This window comes from Ascaphus truei, chromosome 9 (genome assembly GCF_040206685.1).
Source record: "Ascaphus truei isolate aAscTru1 chromosome 9, aAscTru1.hap1, whole genome shotgun sequence".
NCBI lineage: Eukaryota > Metazoa > Chordata > Amphibia > Anura > Ascaphidae > Ascaphus > Ascaphus truei.
Genome location: NC_134491.1, coordinates 2,008,718 through 2,032,799, shown reverse-complemented (window position 1 = coordinate 2,032,799; position 24,082 = coordinate 2,008,718). Strand labels below are relative to the sequence as shown.

At 48.6% G+C, this 24,082-nt stretch overlaps 1 protein-coding gene across 3 annotated transcripts in view; it reads left to right on the top strand.

Annotated features, from left to right (window-relative positions):
• The window catches only part of PRKD1 (protein kinase D1), a 49,115-nt gene extending 27,741 nt beyond the window's left edge, over window positions 1–21,374 (top strand). For all 3 annotated transcript variants that reach the window (XM_075613201.1, XM_075613199.1, XM_075613198.1), the window contains 13 exons: window positions 3,842–4,130; window positions 4,700–4,904; window positions 5,074–5,197; window positions 5,835–5,912; window positions 6,628–6,901; window positions 11,237–11,289; window positions 11,695–11,767; window positions 12,082–12,188; window positions 16,141–16,302; window positions 17,653–17,751; window positions 17,970–18,237; window positions 18,747–18,832; window positions 19,873–21,374. In XM_075613201.1, coding sequence (XP_075469316.1) covers window positions 3,842–4,130; window positions 4,700–4,904; window positions 5,074–5,197; window positions 5,835–5,912; window positions 6,628–6,901; window positions 11,237–11,289; window positions 11,695–11,767; window positions 12,082–12,188; window positions 16,141–16,302; window positions 17,653–17,751; window positions 17,970–18,237; window positions 18,747–18,832; window positions 19,873–20,076 — 2,022 coding nt within the window. In that variant the 3' untranslated portion in view covers window positions 20,077–21,374. The remainder of the gene's footprint in view (window positions 1–3,841; window positions 4,131–4,699; window positions 4,905–5,073; window positions 5,198–5,834; window positions 5,913–6,627; window positions 6,902–11,236; window positions 11,290–11,694; window positions 11,768–12,081; window positions 12,189–16,140; window positions 16,303–17,652; window positions 17,752–17,969; window positions 18,238–18,746; window positions 18,833–19,872) is intronic.
• The last annotated feature ends 2,708 nt before the right edge of the window (window positions 21,375–24,082 follow it).

Below are 24,082 nucleotides of genomic sequence, written 5' to 3'. Positions count from 1 at the left end.
TACTGTGTGTGCGCAGAGGAGCTGGGATTAGTACAGGATACTGTGTGTGTGTGTGTGTGTGTGTGTGTGTGTGTGTGTGTGTGTGTGTGTGTGTGTGCGTGTGTGCGCGAACGCGCGCAGTGGAGCTGGGATTAGTACAGGATACTGTGTGTGCGCAGAGGAGCTGCGATTAGTACAGGATACTGTGTGTGTGTGTGTGTGTGTGTGTGTGTGTGTGTGTGTGCGCGCAGTGGAGCTGGGATTAGTACAGGATACTGTGTGTGCGCAGAGGAGCTGGGATTAGTACAGGATACTGTGTGTGCGCAGAGGAGCTGCGATTAGTACAGGATACTGTGTGTGTGTGTGTGTGTGCACGCAGTGGAGCTGGGATTAGTACAGGACGCTGTGTGTGCGCAGAGGAGCTGGGATTATTACAGGATACTGTGTGTGTGCAGAGGAGCTGGGATTAGTACAGGTTGCTGTGTGTGTGCAGTGGAGCTGGGATTAGTACAGGATACTGTGTGTGTGCAGAGGAGCTGGGATTAGTACAGGTTGCTGTGTGTGCGCAGAGGAGCTGGGATTATTACAGGATACTGTGTGTGCGCAGAGGAGCTGGGATTAGTACAGGTTGCTGTGTGTGCGCAGAGGAGCTGGGATTAGTACAGGTTGCTGTGTGTGCGCAGAGGAGCTGGGATTAGTACAGGTTGCTGTGTGTGCAGAGGAGCTGGGATTAGTACAGGATACTGTGTGTGCGCAGAGGAGCTGGGATTAGTACAGGTTGCTGTGTGTGCGCAGAGGAGCTGGGATTAGTACAGGTTGCTGTGTGTGCGCAGAGGAGCTGGGATTAGTACAGGATTCTGTGTGTGCGCAGAGGATCTGGGATTAGTACAGGTTGCTGTGTGTGTGCAGAGGAGCTGCGATTAGTACAGGTTGCTGTGTGTGCGCAAAGGAGCTGCGATTAGTACAGGTTGCTGTGTGTGCGCAGAGGAGCTGGGATTAGTACAGGATACTTTGTGTGTGCAGAGGAGCTGGGATTAGTACAGGATACTGTGTGTGCGCAGAGGAGCTGGGATTATTACAGGATACTGTGTGTGTGCAGAGGAGCTGGGATTAGTACAGGTTGCTGTGTGTGCGCAGAGGAGCTGGGATTAGTACAGGTTGCTGTGTGTGCGCAGAGGAGCTGGGATTAGTACAGGTTGCTGTGTGTGCGCAGAGGAGCTGGGATTAGTACAGGTTGCTGTGTGTACGCAGAGGAGCTGGGATTAGTACAGGTTGCTGTGTGTGCGCAGAGGAGCTGGGATTAGTACAGGTTGCTGTGTGTGTGCAGAGGAGCTGCGATTAGTACAGGTTGCTGTGTGTGCGCAGAGGAGCTGGGATTAGTACAGGATCTGTGTGTGTGCAGAGGAGCTGGGATTAGTACAGGATACTGTGTGTGTGCAGAGGAGCTGGGATTAGTACAGGTTGCTGTGTGTGCGCAGAGGAGCTGGGATTAGTACAGGTTGCTGTGTGTGCGCAGAGGAGCTGGGATTAGTACAGGTTGCTGTGTGTGCGCAGAGGAGCTGGGATTATTACAGGATACTGTGTGTGTGCAGAGGAGCTGGGATTAGTACAGGATACTGTGTGTGCGCAGAGGAGCTGGGATTAGTACAGGATACTGTGTGTGTGCAGAGGAGCTGGGATTAGTACAGGATACTGTGTGTGTGCAGAGGAGCTGGGATTAGTACAGGTTGCTGTGTGTGCGCAGAGGAGCTGGGATTAGTACAGGTTGCTGTGTGCGCGCAGAGGAGCTGGGATTAGTACAGGATACTGTGTGTGCGCAGAGGAGCTGGGATTAGTACAGGTTGCTGTGTGTGCGCAGAGGAGCTGGGATTATTACAGGATACTGTGTGTGTGCAGAGGAGCTGGGATTAGTACAGGATACTGTGTGTGCGCAGAGGAGCTGGGATTAGTACAGGATACTGTGTGTGTGCAGAGGAGCTGGGATTAGTACAGGATACTGTGTGTGTGTGCAGAGGAGCTGGGATTAGTACAGGTTGCTGTGTGTGCGCAGAGGAGCTGGGATTAGTACAGGTTGCTGTGTGCGCGCAGAGGAGCTGGGATTAGTACAGGATACTGTGTGTGCGCAGAGGAGCTGGGATTAGTACAGGTTGCTGGGTGTGCGCAGAGGAGCTGGGATTAGTACAGGATACTGTGTGTGCGCAGAGGAGCTGGGATTAGTACAGGTTGCTGTGTGTGCGCAGAGGAGCTGGGATTAGTACAGGTTGCTGTGTGTGCGCAGAGGATCTGGGATTAGTACAGGACGCTGTGTGTGCGCAGTGGAGCTGGGATTAGTACAGGTTGCTGTGTGTGCAGAGGAGCTGGGATTAGTACAGGTTGCTGTGTGTGCAGAGGAGCTGGGATTAGTACAGGTTGCTGTGTGTGCGCAGAGGGTTTGGGATTAGTACAGGTTGCTGTGTGTGCAGAGGAGCTGGGATTAGTACAGGTTGCTGTGTGTGCGCAGAGGAGCTGGGATTAGTACAGGACGCTGTGTGTGCGCAGAGGAGCTGGGATTAGTACAGGTTGCTGTGTGTGCAGAGGAGCTGGGATTAGTACAGGATACTGTGTGTGTGCAGAGGGGAACCCTGGTTTCAGCACTGTGTGTTTAGTTTCTCCTGCTGTTGGCTGAGCCCCTAAATTGCGCGATTGCACCTCACGCATTTTCACACCGCATCCTTTCTGTATTTCCTGGATGCACAGAATTTTTAACCCTTCCTACAGACGAACAGAGCATTGCATCCTTCCCCCTCTTGTTATTCCTGTGCTCCACGCAGCCATGTAACCCCTTGTCTGCATTACAAAGCAATTCCTATACAGTTAATAACAAGGCTCCAGGTGATCAAAGTAAATGGAGGTTTCACTCGTGTGTTCCCTGCGGGCGACTATTCACCCGTGAATATATAAAGTTGCTGTAACCCTTTCCGTGGCAGCCTGTCCTTCCTAGCGACCCTGTGCTCCTAGCAGTGTTTAAGTAGTGCTCTGCTGGCCTATTCCGGGTTCTGGCCCCTCTCGCCGTCAGCAGCAGCTCTGTCCGTTGCAGTTTCCATCCTGTAATCTGCTTTTAGCAATCATTTCCTGGAGGGATCCCAGCCTGAGCTGGGCCTGGAACACAATCCCTTGGAAAGAGCCTGCAGCTCTGCCTTGGAAAGGGGCTGCGAAGCATCAAGTCCCTCCCCAAATACGGTATCCTCCTCGCCCGGCAGAGCTGCGCTCTTTCCGGCACAGGAGGAGTCGCCCAGGGGTTTTTATTGGGTTTAACGCGCTGGAATTCTATTTTATAGCCGTGTTAATCCGGAGAGAAAATGGATACTCTTCAGGCTGCGTCCTGCACATGTTAACAGGAGGCGCTCGTGTGGTCTTAAAGACGCAGCGTCTTCAAAGTACTTCTTAAATATTCAGGATTTTACCAGTTTTAATATGATCTTTTAAATAAAGGACATTATATTATTTATAAGAACATCTCGCACGTCCCTTCTTCTGGGAGGAGTTCCTATTGAAGATAAACTCACGGTCCATGCAAGCTCCTTTCTAAGGCAGGAGTCCCTGTTATAAAAACACACCCCCTTATAAGAACATCTCCTCACAGCCCCGATGCGCCCCTTCCTATGGGAGGAACCTCTGTTATTAGAACACCCCGTTAAAGAGCATCTCTCTTTCTGTGAAACATTTCCCATCGCAGAACAGTTGTTTTAGAAGAATATCTCCTCGCAGCCACGCTGTGTGTGTAAATGGGACCACGTAGGTGCCACTGCTGCTCCACGTTTTGCAATGACCAGTGCTATCTGTTTCTTGTTCCTTCCTGTGACCGGCTGCCTTAAATCCACAGCAAAAGTCCCCATCCGAGTCCTTCATGGGGCGGGAGAAGAGGTCCAGCTCCCAGTCCTATATCGGCCGCCCCATCCAGCTGGACAAGATCCTCATGTCCAAGGTGAAAGTGCCTCACACGTTCGTTATCCATTCGTATACCCGGCCGACCGTGTGCCAGTACTGCAAGAAGCTGCTGAAAGGCCTATTCCGGCAGGGGCTGCAGTGCAAGGACTGCAAATTCAACTGCCACAAGCGCTGCGCACCCAAAGTGCCTCACAACTGCCTGGGAGAGGTGGCCATCAATGGAGGTACAGCGCCCCTTCTGTGTGACTATGGGGGGGGGGAGCAGTGCCCCGACTGTGTCACTGAAGGGGGGAGCAGTGCCCCGTCAGTGTGACTGAGGTGGGGAGCAGTGCCCTGTCAGTGTGACTGAGGGGGGGAGCAGTGCCCTGTCAGTGTGACTGAGGGGGGGAGCAGCGCCCCGTCTGTGTGGCTGAGGGGGGGGGGGGGGAGCAGTGCCGAGTCTGTGTGACTGAGGGGGGGGGGGGGGGGAAGCAGTGCCCGTCTGTCACTGAGGGGGGAGCAGTGCCCCGTTAGTGTGACTGAGGGGGGGAGCAGTGCCCCGTCAGTGTGACTGAGGGGGGGAGCAGTGCCCCGTCAGTGTGACTGAGGGGGGGGGGGGAGCAGCGCCCCGTCTGTGTGACTGAGGGGGGGGGGGAGCAGTGCCGAGTCTGTGTGACTGAGGGGGGGGGGAGCAGTGCCACGTCTGTGACCTGAGGGGGGGAGCAGTGGCACGTCTGTGTTACAGAAGTGTGCTGCTAACGGGATGTTGGGATGTGGCCTTCACGGTTTGTCTGATCTCTGCCATTTCCCTCAGACCTGCTGAGCCCTGGGACGGAGTCCGACGTGGTGATGGAGGAAGGAAGCGACGACAACGAGAGCGACCGGAGCAGCAGGCTCATGGAGGACATGGAAGAGTCTATGACCCCAGACTCTGAGAGTTCCATGACGGGCTGCCGCAACGAGAATGGGGACATGCAGGACCCTGACCAGGACCCGGACACGTCCGACCGTATGATCAGGTGAGTCCGACCAGGACACGTCTGACTGTGTAGGCCAGATATGCAGACCAGCGGTGGGTTAAACTTCATATTAACCTTGGTAAATTTCAGAAGCAAAGCAGTCTTTAATTATCAATATTTTGACTTTGAGAGACTGGTGATTTAATGGTCTCTTGGTTTTTCTTTGAAGTCCTTCAGCCAGTAACAACATCCCGCTAATGAGAGTCGTCCAGTCTGTGAAACACACAAAGCGGAAAAGCAGCAGTGTGATGAAAGAAGGCTGGATGGTGCATTATACCAGCAAAGACACCATGGTAAGTGGGAAGCCACCTCCGCCCCTTGCCGGCCAGGGGATATTTATGGGAAGGGATCTGCTGAACGCCCCCAGAGCCGGCGAGCAGATCACACAATACGCGCGTATAAGATTCCGAGGAACGCTGGATTATTTGGCTATAGTGAGCCAACGTTTCATACAATCTTCCTCATGGAACACGCTGCACAATCATCGGAAGAAACTGTGTAATGAACACATGGCTAAATTCATCTTTGTATATTGCGACAGATATGGTTGTGTGTTCTATGTTCTTTCAGGCTTCTCATACGAAGAGACCAATATTTACCTATAATTGCGCTGGACCAGAGGAGACCAACTCCAGTCCTCAAGGGCCACCAACAGTGCAGGTTGTAAGGATATCCCAGCTTCAGCACAGGTGGCTCAATCAGTGGCTGTCAAACACTGCACCACCTGTGCTGAAGCAGGGATATCCTTACAATCTGACCTTTTGGTGGCCCTTGAGAACTGGAGTTGGCCGCCCCTCTCTAAGACCTTTTAAAAATGATGAATGATCCTAATATCTTCGTTTGGAGGGTTTAGGTAATGAAATTCACCTCTGTCTGAGTGCTGTGCTATTCCTGCTGACAGTGTCGACTTGTTTCTGTTTTCAACAACAGAGGAAAAAACATTACTGGAGACTGGACAGCAAGTGTATAACCCTATTTCAGACTGATACTGGAAGCAAATATTACAAGGTAACTGCCTTTCTGTCACTAAACAAACTCTTACACATGGCGGCAAAGTTTGTCTTTACAGACCAAAGATGCCCTCTTTAATATGAGCAAAAACATAACAAACACGTCATAAGAATACAGACACCCCCTACCGCACTCCCAAATACAGATACCCCCTCCCGAATACCAACACCCCCCTCCCAAATACCGACACCCCCCTCCCAAATACAGATTCCCCCTCCCAAATACAGACGACACCCCTCTCCCAAATACAGATTCCCCCTCCCGAATACAGACGACACCCCTCTCCCGAATACCGACACCCCTCTCCCAAATACAGATTCCCTCTCCTGAATAATGACACCCCCCCTTCAAAATACCAACAACACTTCACACACCCCCAGATACAATAACCACCACTTCTTCCTCCCCCCCCCCCTAAAGATACAATTACCACTTGTCTCTGGTTGCTCCGGCCACCGGCCCCTGTCTCTCCCTAGCTGCGGCCTGCCTCTTCCAGCACGCACTGGAAAGAGAGGGGCTGGCGTGAGAAATGGCAGGCTGCAGCTGGGGATAGCCGGGGCCCGGCAGTGGCAACAACCAGAGATAACTGGCCCCCTGCAGCCTCCAGGCGCAGAACACTTGTACCCGGCTCTTCCACCCCCTTGTCGGCGGCCCTGGACATACATGTGCGTGTTCACTGATATCGCATGAGCATCATTTCCCCAACTTGCAGGAAATCCCTCTGTCAGAAATCTTATGCCTGGAACCCGCCAAAATCCTGACCTTGCTGCCCCCTGGTGCTAATCCTCACTGCTTCGAGATCACTACCGCTAACATGGTGTATTACGTGGGGGAGAACCTGCCCCTGCCAAGTGTGCCCGAGCTGGGCAGTGGGGTGCTGACCAGTGGAGCAGGACTGGACGTGGCTCGCATGTGGGAGATAGCTATACAGCACGCCTTGATGCCAGTCAACCCGAAGGGAGCCAACGCCGGGAGCATCCAACACCGTATGTTATAATACCTGGCTGCCCCATAATCATCACATTGCGTGTGCGTGTTTAGCTTACCAATTGGGCTAAAATATACTAGTGCAAATTTTACATTTAGAACCCAATTGGAAGGAGCGCAGGAATTGTTCTTTGTTTTCCATAAATGCAAAGCCAGTCCTTTTATCAGCTACATACTTCACAAAGGGAGGAGCGCAGTGTGTGTGCGTGTGTGTGTGTGTGCGTGTGTGTGCGTGTGTGCGTGTCTCATTCATGGATTCCTAGTGACAGGTACCTGGGAGCTCCGCATAAAGAACTTGGGCCCAGAGTTACAAAAGGGCGCTAAGGCTTAGCGCACCTTAACTCCCATTCATATGATTGCTAAGACTTGGCGCACCATAACTCCCATTCATATGAATGCTAAGGCTTAGCGCACCATAACTCCCATTCATATGAATGCTAAGGCTTAGCGCACCATAACTCCCATTCATATGAATGCTAAGGCTTAGCGCACCTTACCTCCCATTCATATGAATGCTAAGGCTTAGCGCACCATAACTCCCATTCATATGAATGCTAAGGCTTAGCGCACCTTAACTCCCGTTCATATGAATGCTAAGGCTTAGCGCACCATAACTCCCACTCATATGAATGCTAAGGCTTAGCTCACCTTACCTCCCATTCATATGAATGCTAAAGCTTAGCGCACCTTACCTCCCATTCATATGAATGCTAAGGCTTAGCGCACCTTAACTCCCATTCATATGATTGCTAAGACTTAGCGCACCATAACTCCCATTCATATGATTGCTAAGACTTAGCGCACCATAACTCCCATTCATATGAATGCTAAGGCTTAGCGCACCTTAACTCCCATTCATATGATTGCTAAGACTTAGCGCACCATAACTCCCATTCATATGAATGCTAAGGTTTAGCGCACCTTAACTCCCATTCATATGAATGCTAAGGCTTAGCGCACCTTAACTCCCATTCATATGAATGCTAAGGTTTAGCGCACCTTAACTCCCATTCATATGATTGCTAAGGCTTAGCGCACCTTAACTCCCATTCATATGAATGCTAAGGCTTAGCGCACCTTACCTCCCATTCATATGAATGCTAAGGCTTAGCGCACCTTACCTCCCATTCATATGAATGCTAAGGCTTAGCGCACCTTACCTCCCGTTCATATGAATGCTAAGGCTTAGCGCACCTTATCTCCCATTAATATGAATGCTAAGGCTTAGCGCACCATAACTCCCATTCATATGAATGCTAAGGCTTAGCTCACCTTACCTACCATTCATATGAATGCTAAGGCTTAGCGCACCTTACCTCCCATTCATATGAATGCTAAGGCTTAGCGCACTATAACTCCCGTTCATATGAATGCTAAGGCTTAGCGCACCTTACCTCCCATTCATATGAATGCTAAGGCTTAGCGCACTATAACTCCCGTTCATATGAATGCTAAGGCTTAGCGCACCTTAACTCCCGTTCATATGAATGCTAAGGCTTAGCTCACCTTAACTCCCATTCATATGAATGCTAAGACTTAGCTCACCTTAACTCCCATTCATATGAATGCTAAGGCTTAGCGCACCTTACCTCCCATTCATATGAATGCTAAGGCTTAGCGCACCTTACCTCCCGTTCATATGAATGCTAAGGCTTAGCGCACCATAACTCCCATTCATATGAATGCTAAGGCTTAGCTCACCTTACCTCCCATTCATATGAATGCTAAGGCTTAGCGCACCTTAACTCCCGTTCATATGAATGCTAAGGCTTAGCGCACTATAACTCCCGTTCATATGAATGCTAAGGCTTAGCGCACCTTAACTCCCGTTCATATGAATGCTAAGGCTTAGCGCACCTTACCTCCCATTCATATGAATGCTAAGACTTAGCTCACCTTAACTCCCATTCATATGAATGCTAAGGCTTAGCGCACCTTACCTCCCATTCATATGAATGCTAAGGCTTAGCGCACCTTAACTCCCATTCATATGAATGCTAAGGCTTAGCGCACCTTAACTCCCTATCATATGAATGCTAAGGCTTAGCGCACCATACCTCCCATTCATGTGAATGCTAAGGCTTAGCGCACCTTAACTCCCATTCATATGAATGCTAAGGCTTAGCGCACCTTAACTCCCATTCATATGAATGCTAAGGCTTAGCTCACCTTAACTCCCAACATCCCTGAATGCTAAGGCTTAGCGCACCATAACTCCCATTCATATGAATGCTAAGGTTTAGCGCACCTTAACTCCCATTCATTTGAATGCTAAGGCTTAGCGCACCATAACTCCCATTCATATGAATGCTAAGGATTAGCGCACCTTAACTCCCTATCCTATGAATGCTAAGGCTTAGCTCACCTTAACTCCCTTAGCGCACCTTAACTCCCAACATCCCTGAATGCTAAGGCTTAGCGCTCCATAACTCCCATTCATATATATGAATGTTAAGGCTTAGCGCACCTTAACTCCCATTCATTTGAATGCTAAGGCTTAGCGCACCATAACTCCCATTCATATGAATGCTAAGGATTAGCGCACCTTAACTCCCTATCCTATGAATGCTAAGGCTTAGCTCACCTTAACTCCCTTAGCGCACCTTAACTCCCAACATCCCTGAATGCTAAGGCTTAGCGCTCCATAACTCCCATTCATATATATGAATGTTAAGGCTTAGCGCACCATAACTCCCATTCATATGAATGCTAAGGCTTAGCGCACCTTACCTCCCATTCATATGAATGCTAAGGCTTAGCGCACCATAACTCCCATTCATATGAATGCTAAGGCTTAGCGCACCTTACCTCCCATTCATATGAATGCTAAGGCTTAGCGCACCATAACTCCCATTCATATGAATGCTAAGGCTTAGCTCACCTTAACTCCCATTCATATGAATGCTAAGGCTTAGCGCACCTTAACTCCCATTCAAATGAATGCTAAGGCTTAGCGCACCTTACCTCCCATTCATATGAATGCTAAGGCTTAGCGCACCTTAACTCCCGTTCATATGAATGCTAAGGCTTAGCGCACCTTAACTCCCATTCATATGAATGCTAAGGCTTAGCGCACCATAACTCCCTATCATATGATTGCTAAGGCTTAGCACACCTTAACTCCCATTCATATGAATGCTAAGGCTTAGCGCACCTTACCTCCCATTCATATGAATGCTAAGGCTTAGCGCACCATAACTCCCATTCATATGAATGCTAAGGCTTAGCTCACCTTAACTCCCATTCATATGAATGCTAAGGCTTAGCGCACCTTAACTCCCATTCATATGAATGCTAAGGCTTAGTGCACCTTAACTCCCGTTCATATGAATGCTAAGGCTTAGCGCACCATAACTCCCATTCATATGAATGCTAAGGCTTAGCGCACCTTACCTCCCATTCATATGAATGCTAAGGCTTAGCTCACCTTACCTCCCATTCATATGAATGCTAAGACTTAGCGCACCTTACCTCCCATTCATATGAATGCTAAGGCTTAGCGCACCATAACTCCCTATCATATGATTGCTAAGGCTTAGCGCACCTTAACTCCCATTCATATGAATGCTAAGGCTTAGCGCACCTTAACTCCCATTCATATGAATGCTAAGGCTTAGCGCACCTTACCTCCCATTCATATGAATGCTAAGGCTTAGCTCACCTTACCTCCCATTCATATGAATGCTAAGACTTAGCGCACCTTACCTCCCATTCATATGACTGCTAAGGCTTAGCGCACCATAACTCCCTATCATATGATTGCTAAGGCTTAGCGCACCTTAACTCCCATTCATATGAATGCTAAGGCTTAGCGCACCTTAACTCCCATTCATATGAATACTAAGACGTAGCTCACCTTACCTCCCATTCATATGAATACTAAGGCTTAGCTCCTTTGGTGAATCTGGGCCCTGGATACAATATAGAATAGAGGAACATGGCACACGCAAGATTAACGTTTTGCTCTGCTTTTCGGACAGCACACGTTCCCCCTGGCAGGAGATTTAAACCAGGTGACTTCCCCATTAAGTATCTCGGAAACAGTAGGTGTCCCCATAACTGAAAATAGCGTGGTACAGCTCCCGGGATCCCACCCTGTAAACAAAAAAATCAGGGTAACCAGCTCGCATCTGGATTACTGTTATATTGTTCTGATATAGAACAAGTATGTTCCTCTTTTGTTTTTAAATGTGACAGTGTGTGTAACCTAGGGGTTAAAATTGTCAACATGTGCAGCAAGTATGGGGAGAGAGAGGGGTTAGGATGGAGTTTTGTATACCCCAGGGAAGTCCGTAAGGAAGATGCCCTCACCCGTTTTCTGCCTCTCTTTTTAGGGGATGTGTCCATCAGCATCTCTGTATCCAACTGCCAGGTCCAGGAGAACGTGGTAAGGATTTCCCTGACCTTATTTCTGTTACTGCATGGTCAGGGAGCACATCACGAGAGGCCAGAGATAGCTGGCCGTCTGTGGAGGTCACACACAAGATCAAGACCCCAGAAGCAGCATTCATAATGAGTTAGTGGTCGTTTGCAGGATCAGCATGTTATGGTCCCCCAGTCATTTCTTTTATCTTCGTATATATATTCTCCAGTGAAGAGACTGGTGATGGAAGGGGGAGGGGTGGGGGGGGGGGGGGAGAGTAGTCATATACACTGTTTTGTTTTATAAGGAAGCTGTACTTTAATCCCAACATCCTGCTTTGCAGGCCCCTCTAGCAGTAATGGGGAACATCAAATCTCAGAAGAGGTCAGAATACAGCTGATATCCTCTGTGCCCTTGCTCTCCCCACAGGATATTAGCACTGTGTATCAGATCTTCCCAGACGAGGTCCTTGGGTCCGGCCAGTTTGGGATTGTTTATGGAGGTACGTCTCTTAAACATACGGAGGATGAGGCCTAGTGAGGCCCCTGCACTCTGTGTTGGGGAAAAAAACCTTTTCCACAGTGATCATCACTTTATCACTTCTAACTGTAACAAAAGCAGCAGCATCTTGTACACCAGGCATCTTCTATTTGACTCTATTTGGCAGAGATGGGAGGAAAAGGTTGATAACTTACAGCTCAGGACACACAGTCATCCTATTGTCATTAAACGGACGCGCTTCTCCTCTTTCTGCTGCTTCTTCTAACCCTTTTGCTGCAATCTGCTAGTATATTTATCGTCTGCTTCCCCTCCCAGGGAAACACCGGAAGACGGGCCGAGACGTGGCCATAAAAATCATTGACAAGTTGCGCTTCCCCACCAAGCAGGAGAGCCAGCTGCGCAATGAGGTCGCCATCTTACAGGTACCCGGCTGTGCCCACTTCTCTAAGCACGAGAATAAACCCTTTTGCTGCAAAGGGGGGAGTCTGCGATACATTGCTAGCAGCAAAAGGGTTAACCAGGCATTCAAATGCGTCTGTCTAGCCTGGTGCTATAATTAAGGCAATATTAGCCTGTTGAACGCTGTTAAAAGTGGATGAGCCCCCCCAAAAATGAAGACTCCAGTAGAATGAGCTATATTTGTACGATTTTGCGTAAGTAGACGGTTTCTTGAAGTGCCAGAGAACCTGCAATATGTTCAAGTTTATTCCTAGTCCTTCTGGCTTCTTCCTCCCTGCTGAAGTGGAAAAAGAAGTGTCGAATTGGACAGGTTTCTGCTGTTCCAAGAGAAGCAGAAGTGGGTGAATCCCAATGCATTTCCACCCCTGAGAATAGTCACTGTTATAAATGACTTCAAATGAAGGCTGCGCATAGTAACAGCTGTGACTGTTGTAACATGACATTAAATAGCATTGCATGTTTAGGGAAACTGATGTGATACTATAACAAAGGATAGGAAGTTAATTTCAAATTCATAACAAAGACCACTAACTTATTAAAAGACAATGACTCCCTTTCTGTAACCGAGTACAGACTTCTTATATTATAGGTGAACTAGTAATAGCATAAACTTACCATTGAAATTTGCACCAGAGAAGTATCTGCTTTTAGACTTTGCTTAAACCAGGAACATATATTTATTTCAGCAAACGCTTTGAAACGCAATAAGGATTTCTCTCATGCCTTTCTTTTGCGTAGTTGATGAATCTCTGTGAATCTGTGTTCCTTAAATCAACATCAACCGCACAGAAAGTGCTAGATTCAGTCTCGCTGGATTGTTGAATATGCCTCTTACTGCAGTTAATGACGCAATCTAGGTTATTTTGGGGTGGTTTAGTAAAAGGAGGTGTCTCTCCTGGGGATACAAGGATGGTACCCGGAGATCTTACACAGACGCTGCTTCTCCCCAGTGCTGGGGATACAGGGATGGTACCCGGAGATCTTACACAGACGCTGCTTCTCCCCAGTGCTGGGGATACAGTGATGGTACTAGGAGATCTTACACTGACGCTGCTTCTCCCCAGTGCTGGGGATACAGGGATGGTACTAGGAGATCTTACACTGACGCTGCTTCGCCCCAGTGCTGGGGATACAGGGATGGTACCTGGAGATCTTACACTGACGCTGCTTCGCCCCAGTGCTGGGGATACAGGGATGGTACCCGGAGATCTTACACTGACGCTGCTTCTCCCCAGTGCTGGGTATACAGGGATGGTACTAGGAGATCTTACACTGACGCTGCTTCTCCCCAGTGCTGGGGATACAGGGATGGTACTAGGAGATCTTACACTGACGCTGCTTCTCCCCAGTGCTGGGGATACAGGGATGGTACTAGGAGATCTTACACTGACGCTGCTTCTCCCCAGTGCTGGGGATACAGGGATGGTACCCGGAGATCTTACACAGACGCTGCTTCTCCCCAGTGCTGGGGATACAGGGATGGTACTAGGAGATCTTGCACTGACGCTGCTTCTCCCCAGTGCTGGGGATACAGGGATGGTACCCGGAGATCTTACACTGATGCTGCTTCTCCCCAGTGCTGGGGATACAGGGATGGTACTAGGAGATCTTACACTGATGCTGCTTCTCCCCAGTGCTGGGGATACAGGGATGGTACTAGGAGATCTTACACTGACGCTGCTTCTCCCCAGTGCTGGGGATACAGGGATGGTACCTGGAGATCTTACACTGATGCTGCTTCTTCCCAGTGCTGGGGATACAGGGATGGTACTAGGAGATCTTACACAGACGCTGCTTCTCCCCAGTGCTGGGGATACAGGGATGGTACTAGGGGATCTTACACTGACGCTGCTTCTCCCCAGTGCTGGGGATACAGGGATGGTACTAGGAGATCTTACACAGACGCTGCTTCTCCCCAGTGCTGGGGATACAGTGATGGTACCCGGAGATCTTACACAGACGCTGCTTCTCCCCAGTGCTGGGGATACAGGGATGGTACCTGGAGATCTTACACTGATGCTGCTTCTCCCCAGTGCTGGGGATACAGGGATGGTACTAGGAGATCTTACACTGACGCTGCTTCTCCCCATTGCTGGGGATACAGGGATGGTACTAGGAGATCTTACACAGACGCTGCTTCTCCCCAGTGCTGGGGATACAGGGATGGTACTAGGAGATTTTACACAGACGCTGCTTCTCCCCAGTGCTGGGGATACAGGGATGGTACCCGGAGATCTTACACAGACGCTGCTTCTCCCCAGTGCTGGGGATACAGGGATGGTACTAGGAGATCTTACACATACGCTGCTTCTCCCCAGTGCTGGGGATACAGGGATGGTACTAGGAGATCTTACACTGACGCTGCTTCTCCCCAGTGCTGGGGATACAGGGATGGTACCCGGAGATCTTACACTGACGCTGCTTCTCCCCAGTGCTGGGGATACAGTGATGGTACCCGGAGATCTTACACTGACGCTGCTTCTCCCCAGTGCTGGGGATACAGGGATGGTACCCGGAGATCTTACACAGACGCTGCTTCTCCCCAGTGCTGGGGATACAGGGATGGTACTAGGAGATCTTACACTGACGCTGCTTCTCCCCAGTGCTGGGGATACAGGGATGGTACTAGGAGATCTTACACTGACGCTGCTTCTCCCCAGTGCTGGGGATACAGGGATGGTACCCGGAGATCTTACACAGACGCTGCTTCTCCCCAGTGCTGGGGATACAGGGATGGTACTAGGAGATCTTACACTGACGCTGCTTCTCCCCAGTGCTGGGGATACAGGGATGGTACTAGGAGATCTTACACAGACGCTGCTTCTCCCCAGTGCTGGGGATACAGGGATGGTACTATGAGATCTTACACTGACGCTGCTTCTCCCCAGTGCTGGGGATACAGGGATGGTACCCGGAGATCTTACACTGACGATGCTTCTCCCCAGTGCTGGGGATACAGGGATGGTACCCGGAGATCTTACACAGACGCTGCTTCTCCCCAGTGCTGGGGATACAGGGATGGTACTAGGAGATCTTACACTGACGATGCTTCTCCCCAGTGCTGGGGATACAGGGATGGTACTAGGAGATCTTACACTGACGCTGCTTCTCCCCAGTGCTGGGGATACAGGGATGGTACCCGGAGATCTTACACTGACGCTGCTTCTCCCCAGTGCTGGGGATACAGGGATGGTACCCGGAGATCTTACACTGACGCTGCTTCTCCCCAGTGCTGGGGATTCAGGGATGGTACTAGGAGATCTTACACTGACGCTGCTTCTCCCCAGTGCTGGGGATACAGGGATGGTACTAGGAGATCTTACACTGACGCTGCTTCTCCCCAGTGCTGGGGATACAGGGATGGTACCCGGAGATCTTACACTGATGCTGCTTCTCCCCAGTGCTGGGGATACAGGGATGGTACTAGGAGATCTTACACTGACGCTGCTTCTCCCCAGTGCTGGGGATACAGGGATGGTACCCGGAGATCTTACACTGATGCTGCTTCTCCCCAGTGCTGGGGATACAGGGATGGTACTAGGAGATCTTACACAGACGCTGCTTCTCCCCAGTGCTGGGGATACAGGGATGGTACTAGGAGATCTTACACTGACGCTGCTTCTCCCCAGTGCTGGGGATACAGGGATGGTACTAGGAGATCTTACACAGACGCTGCTTCTCCCCAGTGCTGGGGATACAGGGATGGTACCCGGAGATCTTACACTGACGCTGCTTCTCCCCAGTGCTGGGGATTCAGGGATGGTACTAGGAGATCTTACACTGACGCTGCTTCTCCCCAGTGCTGGGGATACAGGGATGGTAGCCGGAGATCTTACACTGACGCTGCTTCTCCCCAGTGCTGGGGAATACAGTGATGGTAGCCGGAGATCTTACACTGACGATGCTTCTCCCCAGAACCTGCATCACCGCGGTGTTGTGAACCTGGAGTGCATGTTTGAGACGCCAGAGCGTGTGTTCGTGGTGATGGAGAAGCTACACGGGGACATGCTGGAAATGATCCTGTCCAGTGAGAAGGGACGGTTACCTGAGCGCATCACCAAGTACCTGGTCACCCAGGTGAGGGGGGGATGGGATATTGGTGAAGTTGGGGTTTGTTTTTGGTATTGGTTGGCATTTAGGGACAAAAGAATATCTTATAACTGGGATTTCTCTAATGGAGCGAGGCACATGGGGTTCTGAGATGATGAAGTAATGGTCTGTTTGTATAACTAGCAATCCTCATGTAGAATGAGACTCATTTAAACGTTCTAACAATGTAACGGTGTTCTTCGGAGACTGCAGAGTCCCATAGAAAGTGGCACATTGGGGCTTCGAGCTTCTTGGAACGGGTCATGGACATGTTATATTAGGGGAGAAGGAGTGGCTCAGTGAGTAAAGACACTGACTGGCACTGTGTTTGAAGCAGGGGAACCTGGTTCAATTCCTGGTGTCGGCTCCTTGTGACCTCAGGCAAGTCACTTTATCTCCCTGTGCCTCAGGCACCAAAATCATAGATTGTAAACTCCACGGGGCAGGGACCTGTGCCTGCAAAATGTCTCTGTAAAGCGCTACGTAAAACTATCAGCGCTATACAAGAACATGCTATTATTATTATTATATTAGGGCTGTGAAGAGATGTTCTTCTAGATAGGGACATGCACATTGGCGTATGAGGAGGATATGTGCTATATATATTTGATGCTTTCCCCAGTCCCAAGAACTCCTGGAAGTTTGCGGTCAAGGTGGGCAATTTTGCCTTTATTATTTCTGTCACCCTTTCCTCACCTCAGCGTGTGTATCAGATACTTTAGAGGTAACGTACCTTATTCACACCATCTCCTCCCCCTTTCCCTCCCTGCACCAATTCTGCCAACTAATTGGAGTACTAGTTAAACAATGTGTTTTTAGTTACTATTGCGTTCAGTCACTTTATTTTAAGTTGTGCATTAAAAGTTAGGTTCAACTTTACATTATTATCACCCCACCTGAGTGCACCTTTATAAATAGGTGTCTTTGTGCTTCTCTGCCACATTCAGTTTGTATACATTTCTTACAGCTGTTAAGGTGCATTAATAAATACACAATCCCAGCAAGCTGTTACGGTGCACCTGCCCCACTGGGCGGGGGAGGGGGGGGTAGTGTGTGTCCTATTACCAATAGACTTTTTGCATTTCAGAAGGTGTTATCCTGAGCGGATATTTCCGTAGTGTGGAGGTTGTGTATTACTTTCTATAGGTTGTAAGCGCATATGGGCTGGGCGGCGCTGTGACTTCCTATTCTGTACTGTATACGCTGACACTGCCGTCCATACACAACCACAGACATGGGCTGCTCCTCGGATTGGTGCAATTACCACGAGAAGAAGCTGTGACAGTGTCGTTGTGTTATTATGTAACCGCCTCCGGACTCACGCGCCTTCTCTTTTAGATCCTGGTTGCTCTGCGACACCTTCACTTCAAGAACATCGTTCACTGTGACCTGAAGCCAGAGAACGTGCTGCTCGCCTCGGCCGATCCCTTCCCACAGGTGAGCTGGATACATCCCACAGTGCTGTGTGCATGTCACGTCACCGGAGCCCATTGCTGCCCTCTGCTGGGCAAGGGGGAATCCTGCCAGTGCAGTAGCAGTGTGCATGGGAGATATGCACCGTCACTGCCCATCCTGTAGTCTTGATAGGGATGGAGGCTGGCACTGTCGCTGTCTGCATTACTGTTATTGCCTCTGACAGACCCGTTTTCCCTCAGGTAAAGCTGTGCGACTTCGGCTTTGCTCGTATCATTGGAGAGAAGTCATTCCGACGCTCGGTTGTGGGGACTCCGGCTTACCTGGCTCCCGAGGTGCTGAGAAACCGTGGCTACAACCGTTCCCTAGATATGTGGTCTGTGGGGGTGATAATATATGTCAGCCTGAGCGGAACTTTCCCCTTCAATGAGGACGAGGACATTCATGACCAAATCCAGAACGCAGCCTTCATGTACCCACCCAACCCATGGAGAGACACCTCCTCTGAGGGTGAGTGTGAACTGTGTGTACCCTCCTAGAGAAAGACCTCTGAGGGTGAGTGTGGGCTGTGTACCCTCCTAGAGAAAGACCTCTGAGGGTGAGTGTTGGCTGTGTGTACCCTCCTAGAGAAAGACCTCTGAGGGTGAGTGTGGGCTGTGTAACCTCCTAGAGAGAGACCTCTGAGGGTGAGTGTGGGCTGTGTGTACCCTCCTAGAGAGAGACCTCTGAGGGTGAGTGTGGGCTGTGTACCCTCCTAGAGAGAGACCTCTGAGGGTGAGGGCTTGCGGTGTGTACCCTACTAGAAAGAGACTTTTCTTGGTGGGCTGCGTTTACTCTTCTGGAGAGATACTTCATCTAAGTGTGAGATTTGTCAGATGATAATAGTGGGTGTCCACGAGAGTTAGAAAGGACCACCTCTGTGGCTGGGTGGCTCTGGGTGCTGCTGAGCCTGGCACGTTTACAAAGTCACTATTGCAACACCACAGACTCCTGACATTAATTACTTGTCTCACTTTTAGCCATCGATCTCATCAACAACTTGCTGCAGGTGAAGATGAGGAAGCGTTACAGTGTGGACAAGACCCTCAATCACCCCTGGCTGCAGGTGAGCAGCGTGTGCCAGGGGGACTAGACTGGGACACTTGGAGATGGTACATGCAAAGCCAACCACTTCTCCACTCACAATTACTTGGGCTGCAGCGGTCTTTAGCTGCCATGTTTGCGGGAGGTGAAAGATCAGCACACAACCCGTTCTAGCGCCCACTCATCTTAAAAGTGTCCTCCTTATTTAGCCCCCATTATATAAGTTGTGGTGGGTAAAAAAGTTACAAACCCCTTCACCATACAGTGTACAGCAAATAAAAATCCCGCGTGTGAGCACATTCGCATGTCTCAGACAGGTCTGCAACCCAGCCCTTCCCCATTATCTCTTGACATACCGTGCTTCCACTGCAGCCAGGGATTCTGGGAAATGACATGCAAATGAGCACACAGTGTCGCCTTTTGCTTCATGTCCATGGACCCCTGTAAGCACCCACCATAACTTTTGTATACTGTGTGGTGAAACCTATCCCAGCTGCACATTGCAAAGCCAGTATAAGCAGCCTCATACTGATGAGACCCAAAAGGTGGAAACAGCTGTCTGTGAGCAGGTTTAGGTGCTGTCTAATTCTTTGCTCCTTATTTAGTAAATTGCCAAACAAAAACTACAGAAGTAACTAAGCCATCTGACCGATGCTGCTCCTCTCCCCGACTAAAATGCGGCATCGTAAACCGATTCTGTCTATAGCTCATTACATTCACATCCCCCCGCAAGCTGCTTCTGCTGGGAGAAGAGCGTTCTCATGGGCCATCCCTTCATAAGAAGTAACCGCAGGGCCCTTCCCCACAATATCGGTGCATGGAGAGATCTCGAGGGCATCATTGCGTGTTGCGATCTCCTTCGGCAGTGAGGCAGCTCAAGTTGGAAGTGCGGATTCACACAAAATATTTCTTTATACAGAAGGGTTTGCTCTTTCAGGGCAGATCATGCACAGAACGCCATTATTTAGAAAGTGGAATGGGCGGCTCAATAGTAACATCCGTTGCCGCTTGGCAGCAGTGGGCATAGTTGGCACCCCTGACTTTCCCTGTCTGAATTTCTAGGATTACCAGACCTGGTTGGACCTACGTGAGCTGGAGTGCAAGATTGGGGAGCGATATATCACCCACGAGAGCGATGACCGGCGCTGGGAGCTGTACGCGGGGGAGCACAGCTTACAGTATCCCCCTCACCTACTTCCCCCACCGGGCACAGAGCCCGAGGACGCAGAAATGAGGGCTCTGGGGGAGAGAGTCAGCATACTCTGACGCTCCTAGGCTGTCTGGCCCTCCATCTTTACATCCCTCTATTAACAGGGAAGGCAAAATTTGTGAAAGGAGGAGATGAAATGCAGGGTTAAAGGGGAATGAAAAATAACGAATTAACAGTATTCAGTGGCCATTTTCCTAATCCAAACACATACTGCGTGCATTGCTCTGCATGTCGGTCAGAGATAGATAAGAAGGTTGCAACATGTTTTGGGTGGCAAGCTCCCCAACTAATCCTGCTAAATCCCTCAAAAAAAATCCCATGAATACACTCCGTTGGAGCAGTGTGGGAAGGGACCTCCCATCCGGCATTGTGGAGACCTAGATCAATACAGACTTGACACGTTGTGCATTGCAGGCTCCACTCCCTGTACGATCTTTGCTGCTCAAGGGACCTGCAACACGGGGGTTCTGATCCCGTCTCTACCAGGGGCAGAGCTCCATATGGCTGCATTTTAAAGGCTGGCTCAACCCTCAAAGTGTTACTGAATGTGTGTGTATGTGTATATATGTATGTGTGTGTGTGTGTGTGAATATGTACATATATATTTATATATATCACACACGCACACAAAACACACTTCTGGATTGAACCTAAAATGATATGATTGAGAGAGCCGTACTCTCTCATGGAGTCAAAAGGGAAACAATCAATGATTTGTGATGACAAATATTGACGCTACAGTTTGTTTCCTTATGAATTGGTGTTTTTTTTTTCTTCTCCACCACGTGTTGCAGGGAACTCTGCCAGCAAAGGGTTCATTCTGTTGGTTACAGAGGTTTTGTCTTTTTGTTTGTTTTTTGACTGTGGAGAAAGCTGTGTGTCTCGTTTTTTAATTTAATTGCTCGAGTATCGAACAGGCCTGCAGGTCCTTGTCTGTCACATACGATGCTCTGCAGGGGTCAGCGGGTCACAGGAAGTGCCCAGGACACAGAACGGCCTGAAGCAGGCACAGAGCACTGACATTCTGGACATTTGAGGCTCTGTATAAAGGGAGGAACGTTCCGTGCTGCACAAAATGCCCCTTTGTGTTAATGATGGATGGAACAAGGACCAATGCATGTCTGGGGCATTATCGGGCTTTTCCTGCCCCCGTGCTACACACCGAGCGCCTGATTGATGGTCTCATTTTCTTTATATTGTGTTAAAAAAAAAGTTACTAATATTTTTTTTTGCTAAAGGTCAAATACGGTGTTTTTAGCAATTGATCTCAATATGTTCCATATTATCCTCCTCTGGCAGATTTTAGATTATATTCTTACATTTCTATCCTAAATAAAACCACAATACTGTGTAATACTGGCATTCTGTAGGCCATTTAAAGGGAAAATTCTAGGTGTGTTCCATGTATGGGGGGGAGGTGTAGCTGGAGGGGGGGGGGTGTTCGTATTCTAAGCCAATAAGCAACCAGCACTGCGCTTGTGGGTTAGGTGGTGATCGAGGCAGCCAATCACAGGACGCAGTCACTGAGACAACCAGTGCGAATACAATAACTTGAAGGTTATCATTTCCAACTTGCCACATCTCACTACAGATGTCAACTTCACGGGACCCAAACAAGTCAAATGGGAATTTGCTGGACCAAAAGAACAATGACATTTGTTTGCAACCCTTGATTTTGCTACCAATGCAGGCCCCCCCTGGCAATGAAAGGGTTACACGTGAGATGTCTAAAATCCTAAGTATGCTATAAACCACCAAATATGTGTGAGATTGAGGAAGCCAAAATACTTCAGCAAATGGAGAAGGCATCAAAACTAGGTCATGTTTGCATAAGGGGTGATTTTAACTATCCAGACAGAGGGGCCTATGCAGTAGGCAGGTATTACCACTTATTGCCAAAAAAGCCTACTGCTATTCAGTAAGCACCGATAAGTCGGCGATAAGAGAACTTATGGGCAAATTTTTGTTGGTGCTAAAAACAAATCGCCAACCGCGCGGCGATAAGCCACTTATCACCACTTATCGCAATCTTTTCAAACTCGTGCCATTCTAGTAGCCCCGGTTAGCTTATCGAGGCTAATAACTGCTCTAGAATTGAGATTCTCTCAAAATCGTCCCACCAGGAAACGTTGGCAATTAGATGGTGAGAAGCTGCCGATAAGCGGCATTTTTCCTGCATCGGATTGATGCCGGGAGTCTCCGAAGCTGATATCCATTAATATCAGCTCTGAGACCCCCGGCATCAATCCAATGCAATAAAAATGCATTTACAGTCAACTCATTACTTTAGCGGCTAACTGCTACGGGCAATAAAGGGGTTAAGGAACAGCAGCTTTATTGGGGGCAAAGTGTGTGAGGGAAGTGGGTACTTGGTCCTTCATTCACCCCCTCTACCCCAATAAACATTACAATATGTACTAAACACCAATAGACAACCCACCCATCCCCTGTGCACCCACATAAAACCAGATTTAATTTGTTGATAGACAGGATTGATACCAGAGGCCAGCGGGGGTGTCACGGGGGCCCCAATAGGGACCCCGGGTGGTGTCTGGGGGTCCTTGGGTGGTCCCCACTAGTACCAATCCTGTAATAAATACACACCCACCCCCCAACACATACAGTACAGTAATGGGCAAAATAACTATTATCCAGATATGGGAATTAGCTCATTTGCCCATTATTAAACGAACATTAGCCAGCCAGCAGAAATAAAGTATATAAACCTTTCTACTTACCCCTGTCATAATGAAGGGCGTCCTCTGCATCCTGCGGAGCCATTTCCTCCGTTGCCAGAAAGAATACAATAAATAATACAATCTAATGGCCCATAACCCCTTAATTACTATAGCGATTAATAACCACTAAGGTGATTAAGGGGTTAACCCACCCTCCCCCGCTACCCACCCCGGACCCACTATACCCACCCTGTACCCACTATACCCACCCTGTACCCATTGATTGGCATAGTGGTACATCATACCCATATAATATGGGCAGGATAAGCCACTGTAGCAGTCAATGGTCACCCTAATAAAAATGCATGAAATCCCAAAATACACAATAATAAATAACAAGCACCTAAATACCACAATTCAATAAATGAAAGCACTAGCCAACAAAATGAATTAATAAAAGCACTAACCAACAAAACAATTAGATTATTTTAACTAGTAACCAACAAAGCAGTTAATTAATAAAACCTCTAGCCAACACATCAATTCAAACCAGGAGCCAACAAAATAATTAATTAATTAAAAACGCTAGTCAATAGAAAAAATACATAAAAACAAGCCATCCAAACTATAAACTATTTAATCCAAACAACAAAGAGAAATAGAAAAAATATCACTCAATATAAAACAAGCATTTGCCAAAAAATGCATTGGCTATCACTGTATTTATCTGTACTCTAAACGGACACAGATTAATACATTAGCAGCCAATGGGCAATGAAAAACATTAAAAGAATTAAATACAATAAAAAAACCTGTAAAAAAAAATAACACATTCAATTTTTTACTTACCTTTAGAAGCGTTGGCCCTCCGAATCCAGGGGTATCAAGAAGCTCTCGTACCGTGATGTCATCAAACTCAATCCAACGCCATCCACCTTGGATACACGACAGGTAACAAAATTCTTCTTTCTTTGATCTTGTATCACCTTCTTTTTTCATCTGTCATTATTTTTATCTTTTCTTTCATCTTCTACTGTATCTCCATCTGTGAATCCACAAATCCCCATGTTAAATCCACAACACGATGTTGTCACGTCGGCTTCTTGAGGTAAAATGAGGCGTCAAGGCCTTAAATATGGCCTGTGACATCACATTTTCAGGTCAGATGGTACAGCTCCAATCTGATTGGACGCTGTATCATGTGCCCGCCTCTCTTTTTTTTTTTTTTTTTTTTTTTTTTGTGAAGGATGTGACGTTATCTCCAAGGGAGATTAGTTCAATAGGATGTGACATCACTTTAAGGGATGATGTCACATCCTATTGACCTAAAGTAACCTATCACATGGTATAGCAACCATTGGGATTGAAGACAATTCCATTGGCT